Source organism: Ascaphus truei, chromosome 6 (assembly GCF_040206685.1).
Source record: "Ascaphus truei isolate aAscTru1 chromosome 6, aAscTru1.hap1, whole genome shotgun sequence".
Lineage (NCBI taxonomy): Eukaryota > Metazoa > Chordata > Amphibia > Anura > Ascaphidae > Ascaphus > Ascaphus truei.
This window is the reverse complement of record NC_134488.1, coordinates 26,854,941-26,863,909: the sequence shown is the minus strand read 5'-3', so window position 1 is coordinate 26,863,909 and position 8,969 is coordinate 26,854,941. Positions and strand designations below refer to the sequence as shown.

Genomic DNA, 8,969 nt, shown 5'->3' with positions numbered 1-8,969 from the left:
AGTCAATCATGAGAACGCCGTCTCTCCGGGTGCGCGTCACAGACCTGACGTCACCATAACCGACGTACGTTTCACGTGCTACGGCACTATGGAAAGGTTATGGGACAAACAGGGGACCAGGGGGACCCAGGCCTATAGGTGATAGGGGGGTCTTATAAGGGATGTATGGGGGATCTCTTGAGGTGTCTTATAAGGGGTGTTTGGGCTCTTATGAGGAGTGATAGGGGTGGTCTTATGTGAGGTGTTGGGGGGGGTTCTTATAAGGGGTGTTGGGGGGTCTTATAAGGGGTGTTGGGGAGGTCTTATAAGGGGTGTTGGGGAGGTCTTATAAGGGATGTTAGTGGGGTCTTATAAGTGTTGTTGGGGGGTCTAATGAGTGGTGTGTAACAGACGAATGTGTACCCATTATAATATGGCAAATGTTGAAGGGTGTGCTATGTCATGTGGTAGACACACATCTTATTATCAACACCTTTCTGCGGACTACAACTCCCACGACACTCTGCGCGTGCTGACGTCAGGTCCCGCCTTTTTCCCTCCCCCTCTCACGTGACTGAATTCCTCCCTCCCCCTCAGCCCGGAGTCTCGCTCTCGGGACGCCCCGCCCACTTCCCCCTTCCCGCCGCGCGCTGCCTTGTGGGAAGCAGAGAGAGCTGCGCGAGGAGGAGGAGGAGAGCGATCGTGCGAGGCAAAGATGGACGCGGGTTTTTTCCGCGTAAGTAACGGGCGGGAAGGAGAGACTGGGGGTGCAGGGGGCAGCGGTGGGGGGGAAGGGAGGAGGGGGGAGAGACGTGGGGGAGGTCCCCCCCAGTAGTGGGCTGTATGCTTGGGCCTCTCGCCGTAGGCCGCGGCCTGCTCTCTGGGTTACTCCGTCCCGCCTGCGTGCGCTCTGCCCCAGCGCTGGGCACACTGTCTGCCGCGTGACGGGGGCCATGTCTTCCCGTGCACAGTGCGCGAGGCCCCGGCGGGAAACTGTGTGTTGTAAGGGTCACGTGCCCCTAGGCCTCAAACTCTTGCAGCCCAGAACAATATGCGTGGAGATCTCTGAACACTAAATGTGTGTGTGTGTGTATGTATATATATATATATATATATATATATATATAATTATTTATGTGTGTATATATATATTATTTTGGTCTGTATATATATATATATATATATATATATATATATATATATATATATATAGTGTGTGTGTGTGTGTGTGTATATTTGTGCCCCATGGCCACTGACAAGATGCGGAGGCCCTATCCTCACTGTATCGGGAAATAATAATGTGTACGATAGTGTTGGCCATGCCCCATGACCTTGCATTGTGGCAGCCAAAAGCAATATACTAGGTCTGTGAACTTAACTATATATTTGTATCCTTAAGTCTCACTGTGACTCCCCACTACAATATGCAAGGTCTCTATTGTCACTGTATCGGAAAATGTATGTAAACGATAGTGTGTGCCCCATGGCCTCAAACTGTAGATGAGAGATATTAAAGGTGTGCGTGTGTGTGTGTATATATGTATTATATACACACACACCTGCAACTGAGGCGAGTGTAATGCACTGTAAAGGGTAAATTGTTAGTCTGTGAGGGTCCCTGGAGATTCAATATACCAGGACAGTACAACAGATTATCAGATAAAAGTGGTTTATTGTATCCAAAATGCACACGTGCTCTACGTTTCGGTCCAATGGGGTACCTTCTTCACGTGTGAACCAAAACAACTGGCATGTGTGCATTTTGAACCCAATAAACCACACTTATGGGATTGCTAGGGATCCTCTCACTGTATGTATGTACAGTATATGTGCCCCAGGGCCTTAAACTCTGAATTCCAACTGCAATATGCAAGGTCCATATCCTCACTGTATTTAAAAATATATGGGTGTGTGACAATTTATGTATAGTGTTGTGTATGTCCCATGATTTCAAACTGGCTGCCAACTGCAATGTGCCAGGTCCCTATGGGCACTAGAATATATGTTTGTAGTCCCCATAGGTTCTGACTGAGGACCCAGAATAAAGTGAACATATGTTTGAAAAAAAATAATCAATTGGTTGATAATTTTTAAATACTCGCACCCTGTTGTCCTTTTGAACTGGTGGAAGTTGAGCATGAAAAGTTAAGATGATTAAAGTAAAGGTTTAAGAAGTGAGAATATTGAGTCAAGTTTGACTGGGTTTAGATATTAACAGCGGCAATCTAGACAGTATAAAAGTGAAGGTTTATTTAGTCAGTTTACATTGTAAAATTATACATATTAAGCTTCCACCTATGGGATTTGGTAAGTGGTGGCTAAACTTTAGGCCTTGAAAGCATAAACTTTTGGATTCGGTTCCAGCCTAATATAGGTAGACTCGTTGTGCCTTTATATGCTCATAGAGTATCTCTGTTAACTTATTTGGAAGTTGCATAAGGATATGTCCCTTCCCTCTTGAGGCTACCATGTGGAATAAAAGTAATGCCCATATTCCCACTTGAAGTGGCTAGAGCTGAGTATCTACTGTCTTAATATTACTATGGCTCCAATAGTGTGCGCCATTGTTGTGTACTGTTACAGATGGCACCTGTTGCTGTTGTCCGAGTTGTACATGAAGTGTTGCCAACAGATAACTCGCGCATCGCTTTTTCAAACCTTACTATTCCAGTCCCCAGCCGTGTGCTTGGAATTTAATGTGGGGAGAGGCCCCCCCCCCCTCCCCATGGAGCCCCCCCCCATGGATCAACGTAAACTAACGGCACAATCGTGTTGCATTAGTTAATTGGGTGATAGTTGTATTTATTATTATTTTTAAAAAAATTAAATAGAAGTGTTTTTAAGCCATTTTTGTCTTTACTTTGTAATGTTGAACAACAAAGGTGTAAAACAACTGCTTGCACAAGATCCCAAACTTTCTACACTCAGAGTTGATAGTATTGGTAGACTGTAATAGTCAGGGAAATCATATGCCCCATTAGGATGGATAACAAACTACTCCCCTCAAAATGACACACTAGAGTGGGTATCTACTTAGTGGACTTAAAATAATAAAGTTTTAAATATAGATAACAGCGACGAAGATAAAATTATATATACAATAATGTTAAAATCCCCAGATCGGACGGCTCCTTAGTATTAGTAACTAAATAGGTAGGGTCTATGTGAATGTATTATCCACATTAACCTATTGGGTTTAGTATAAGATACAGATCGGTACTATGATACTGTTACAGTTGATGTTGAATGTTCTTGCTAGTAATGCATACAGGATCAGGTATTGTATTTTGTGACCTGTAGATGCTAGCAACTACTTCAAACATAAATGTATGTAATTTTACTAGAGCAATACACAGTTAATAGCATATTCTTTCTGTCGTATATGTCTGAACCCGTACATAGGGTTAATAATGTCATAACATTAGTCAGAGTGCATTACTATGGTGTGTATTTGTTTAAACCTGTTAATTAATATATGCACGCAATCGTACCAGACGTAACAACAATACATACAACACCTAGACCATCAAAAAGCCTCCATTGTATACTGCCTCGGATTGGCAGAGTAAAGATAAACACTTGTTGCATGAGTTCAGATATGCCGTTATGTCCGACACCATATAAACTTCATGTGGAGAGGGGGGTCATCGGGAAGCGCATACCATGTTGAAACAAAAAAATCAAGTGCTTATAGTGCAATATTGTAAAGTCAATGACATGAAGATAAACTGCTAGCTAAGATGTATACACAGAATACTCACAAACGTGAGGTGGATGAAGGCACATAAAGGTACCTTTAAGGAATGGCTGCAATCCGTGCATACGGGATATCACCAGACCGGTACTATCCACACTGGACCTTAGGATAAGAGGATACTGGACATAGTGTAGACTGTATAACACATTTAATATGGGTAAAATGAAATCCAATCAACTCACATGGTGTGTAAGATAAAAAAGCATTTAGATCACACATGGATCTCCGCAATCTCTGCAACCGGGTGAGTCTTCTCTCAACTCTCCCTCTGTGCTGGCGTGCGTGTCACGAATGCGTATCACCGGCAGCCGGAAGTGACGACATCCGCATCCAGAGGTTCTCCTGAAGAAACCGAGAAGGTGAAACGCGTAGAGTGACGTCGTTTACACCAACCGGAACCTCTGGATGCGGATGTCGTCACTTCCGGCTGCCGGTGATACGCATTCGTGACACGCACGCCAGCACAGAGGGAGAGTTGAGAGAAGACTCACCCGGTTGCAGAGATTGCGGAGATCCATGTGTGATCTAAATGCTTTTTTATCTTACACACCATGTGAGTTGATTGGATTTCATTTTACCCATATTAAATGTGTTATACAGTCTACACTATGTCCAGTATCCTCTTATCCTAAGGTCCAGTGTGGATAGTACCGGTCTGGTGATATCCCGTATGCACGGATTGCAGCCATTCCTTAAAGGTACCTTTATGTGCCTTCATCCACCTCACGTTTGTGAGTATTCTGTGTATACATCTTAGCTAGCAGTTTATCTTCACGTCATTGACTTTACAATATTGCACTATAAGCACTTGTTTTTTTGTTTCAACATGGTATGCGCTTCCCAATGACCCCCCTCTCCACTTGCCACGAGGATGAGAAAGCAATCCGACGTTTGTATAAGTATCACCATTTATTATATTATGTGTATCACATGTATTTAGTTTTTTCTATGTTAAGCATCACTATCATATATATATATGAGCGCCACATTTGGTTAAACCCCATTTCACACACATATAAACTTCATGTGCCTTGGAAGTTAGAGTAGAGAATGCTCGGTGAACAACCGCTATACGACCGTATCTGTTTGGAATCCAGCACAGGATGCTGAAATATCTGAGCGGACGTTTGTAGTGTTGAAGCAATGTTTTTGAGTGCTTTTACAGCCTTTAAACTCACACGTCTGTATTCCAGTTCTCAAATTTGTCTGTCAATACCTGATGAGGCATAATTGGCACACGAGCAAAGTGGTTTTTTTAAATTAAATGCTTGGGTTGAAATATTTAGGGTTGATGGGTAAATAGACTACAGTAAATAAGGTTGATGTGATCCAGTAGTATCTGTGTGGTTTTTATGACCTTAAATTGTTATCTTGACCCCTGCACACTCTGCCAGTTCCTGCAAGGGGGTGTGTCTTTGGATCTGGTTATTAGCTCCCAACCTGTAAAAAGGGAAAAACTGCTTTTTCAAGTGTTCATGAGAAACCATGTACAGTATATAGTTGAGGCAAATAATGGACCGAGGTAACAGAGAGTGAGGGATGATTGTGTTTTCCTTGTTCCACGGCAGGAGGTAGGTTACAATGACTTGAGTGAAATTGTTTTGTTTTTTTGAATTAATATTTATCAAATATACATATTTTGCCTCCCTTTCTAATCGCCCAGTGTGTACTTTTGACTCTTGCATGGCATAATTTGCTCGCTCTACTTTTATGCTCATGCATTTCTCTTTACTTCCAACCTGCAGGGGACAAGTGCGGAGCAGGATAACCGATTCAGCAACAAGCAGAAGAAGCTCTTGAAGCAACTGAAATTTGCAGAATGCCTAGAAAAGAAGGTAAAGTTGTAATACATACAAACTTCTGAGATGTTGGCTGTATATGGTCTGCACAGATGTATAGGTGATAAATAAATACATTGATTTTGTTCAGGCCTTTGTTGGTAAAACAGGCTGCTATATTGCAACGGGTCTTTCAATGAATTTAGCAAAGTTCTTGTAATGTGATGAGCTGAAACATGGGAGGCGTTTGACTCTAGCTCCCTTTTGTCCTAGTCTCACCCTTTCCTCTGCTTCGTTCTCTGACTGACTTGGAGAGCCAAGAATTGAACACTTGATTGACACTTGTGCATTTACTGTGGGGGAAAAAAACAATTACAACTCCTCCACATATATTACCATTTTAAAGGGAAATTAAAGGATTGCAGATTTACGGGGGCCGGTTAACATTTATTTTCTTTTTAAAGACTTATTGCGTGAGGGTGTCTGACACCTCTTCCTTGAATGAGTCTTAAATTTGAGCTTTGTGTAAGGCTAAGGCCCCGGTATCTCCGCTGCAACGCGCGCCCGCGAGATTGGCGGCGCGTGCAGCCGATTACCCGGTCTGCAGCTCACTGCAGGAAGAGACCGGGGGGCGTGGCCATGACATCTCCCGGCAGGTTCGCCCTCATTGGCTGAACCGCCGGGGGGCGTGCCGTATCGCTCGACGCGAGTCCTGCTCTCAATTCTATTGAGAGCAGCTCTCGCCCCAGCGCTGCGGCCCCCCCTCGCAGCGGGCCCGGCGCCATTGAGGGGAGGGCTCTCGTCCGTGCAGCGTCCCCCACAGCGGATGCTATAGTAGGCAGCGGGGTCAAGGCCTAAGAGTTCAAATTAGTTCAGTCTAGATGTCAGACACAGATCTAGTAAACTAGATTCTGCAATAAAACCTTAAAGGTACCGTTCACCCCCCCACCCCTGCATCCCAAGATGCATACGTAAAGCTAGCACTGGTACGCGCACATGATGGCACAGCTTCCTATTGACCCTCGTAACACTGGAGATATAAACGCCCATTTTGTTTTCCCTGGAGGGGACGGTATTGGTGCCAGCTTTATATAGCTATGTATCTTGGGAACCAATGGGTTACTGGAGCTGATATTAAAGGGGTTCAGTTCCTGGAAACACCTGCTTTCCATTTGAACAACAAAAGGGGGGTGGGGAACATTCAAGCCATCCCACAACCCCCCTCCCCCATCTACTCCCTCCTTCAACCCCCCTCTCCCCCATCTACTCCCTCCTTCCTTTTTTATTTTTTTCCTTAATGTGAGATTGGAAGTGGGAGTTAATCCTGAGCGGCACCACGCTGTTTTTAGCGCGGGGGACCCACCGGTTCACAAGATACTTCCCAGTATTACTTCCTGGTTTTTAAAGGGGATTTAAATAGTCGACCAATAGGAAACGACAACTGATAACATTGCCGCGTCCTATTGGCCAGAGATTTTGGCAGCCATTTTGTTTCCTCTGAAAAAAGATTTTAAACCATGCAACTTAACTGGTATGTAGACCGGAAACCGGGATGGGTCACTGGAGCTAAAAATAGCACAATTCAGCTCCAGGTGGGACACTTAATTCCTATCCTGTAAAAAAAATGTGGTAGGTGTGTAAGAGATGGGGGCATTATTGCTGCGTTAATACTACATCTGGTTTAATAGAATCATATAAATATAAAGGCATTTACGCCATTTTTATTGGTCAAGTTGATGGAATAGACAACAAAAAGCGGGTCCATACTTAAACTAGAGTGGGGGCCACCAACCGGTCCATTTTCAGGATATAACTGCTTCAGTACAGGAGGCTCAGTCTCTGCTTGAGCACAGGTGGCTCAATCAGAGACTCGGTCTTTGACTGAGCCACCTTTGCTGAAGCAGGGATATCCTGAAAACCTGACCACCGCTGCCTTGAACGATAGACATATTTTTAAGAAAAATGTAAACATGTCCACGTTTTGCTTCTAGCTTTTAATGTGTGCATCCAATCTCTTTTGGAACCAGGTGGATATGATCAAAGTAAACCTGGAAGTCATCAAGCCGTGGATTACTAAGCGCGTGACCGAAATCCTGGGATTCGAAGATGACGTCGTTATTGACTTTATTTTCAACCAGCTGGAAGTTAAGGTAATACCCACTGAAGAAGATTTTGAGCCTAAATGTTACTGATTTCCTATGCGAGACACCACTGCTACAGCAATGCTTTTGTATTAGCATGTATTTTGTGACAAACGTTCACATTTTAGAAAGGGAGAGAGAGAAAAATGTAAAGGTGAATGAAGTTTAGTGAAGGTACGTCTTATGCAGGGTACATTTGAGGCAAGCAGTTATTGTTTTAATGTTGCTGTGACGTGATAAGTTAGACCACAGTTTTCTAATGATGATGTGATTTATGATTTAAAAGGCCTGAACCAAAATGGAAGTTATTCCTTGCGTCTGAAGTATAGCACCATCACCTTATTAGGGCACAGCAGAGTGAGTGTCCATTGTCGCTCTGACCCAACTCTCTTGATGATGCAGTGTGTGTTTGGAGGTGAGTTGTGTACAGTGGCCGACCCAAACAAAAAAAAGCAAAATACAATTGATTTGTAGTACACTTAAGCCAAAGAGTTACCCTAATCTTACAATGATTGCCACCCGGTTTAGTAAGCGAGAAGCGCAGTGGGTGGCTGGGAAAGGCAAGCTTGTAGTTGTAAACACTCAGGTTAAACTTATGACATCAGGCTAGTGCAGGGGTGTCACACTCGGTCCTCAAGGGCCACCAACAGGCCAGGTTTTACGGATATCCCTACTTCAGCACGAGTGGCTGTCGAACGATTGAGCCATCTGTGGTGAATCAGGAATCCTTAAAACCTGGCCTGTTGGTGGCCGTTGAGGACTGAGTGTAACACCCCATGTCCAGTTTTTGTTGTTTTTGAGGGGTGGGGTATGCCTTATTTGTGTGCCTGAAATACTTCATGATTTTGTATTTAAACTGGATAGTTTGGCACTGATTACACCTCAGCGATATTTGCATTACTCTTTGCATTGTGATTTCACATGTTAATGCTTTTAAAAAAAAAAATGTTTTTGTCTCAACAGAGTAGTTGACTATTTAACTGCTCCTGGGATTGAAATGATTTGCAGTTCTGAGGTGTTGCTACAACCTATTCTGAGGCTTTAAGCCTTTTGGGGCTTTCATTAAAGCAGCAGTGACATCTACTCCGTAGTTGATCGCTATACTTATCCATCTGGAACATGGCACTGTGTGCTCTAAACATAAAGCAGAAATACGCAGCAAACTGCAGATGTCTCATCTACCCTAAACCCCACTACTGTTACAGCTGGTTGGACCAGAGGCACCTGGAACAGTTGCAGTTTGCTCTGCATATTTAAGTGGCCCAAGTAACTAGAACTTCTGAGCATTTAGTGTCATGCAGCTCTTGACTGTAA

At 43.7% G+C, this 8,969-nt stretch overlaps 1 protein-coding gene across 6 annotated transcripts in view; it reads left to right on the top strand.

Moving 5' to 3' along the window:
* Positions 1-584: 584 nt before the first annotated feature.
* SRRM1 (serine and arginine repetitive matrix 1) overlaps positions 585-8,969 on the top strand; it is a 32,067-nt gene continuing 23,682 nt past the window's right edge. For 4 of the 6 annotated variants that reach the window (XM_075603727.1, XM_075603726.1, XM_075603725.1 and 1 more), the window contains exons 1-3: positions 585-715; positions 5,482-5,571; positions 7,542-7,664. In XM_075603727.1, coding sequence (XP_075459842.1) covers positions 695-715; positions 5,482-5,571; positions 7,542-7,664 — 234 coding nt within the window. In that variant the 5' untranslated portion in view covers positions 585-694. Of the gene's footprint in view, positions 716-5,481; positions 5,572-7,541; positions 7,665-7,941; positions 8,071-8,969 lie in introns of those variants that run through there. The other 2 variants (XM_075603729.1, XM_075603728.1) reach the window with 1 other exon arrangement.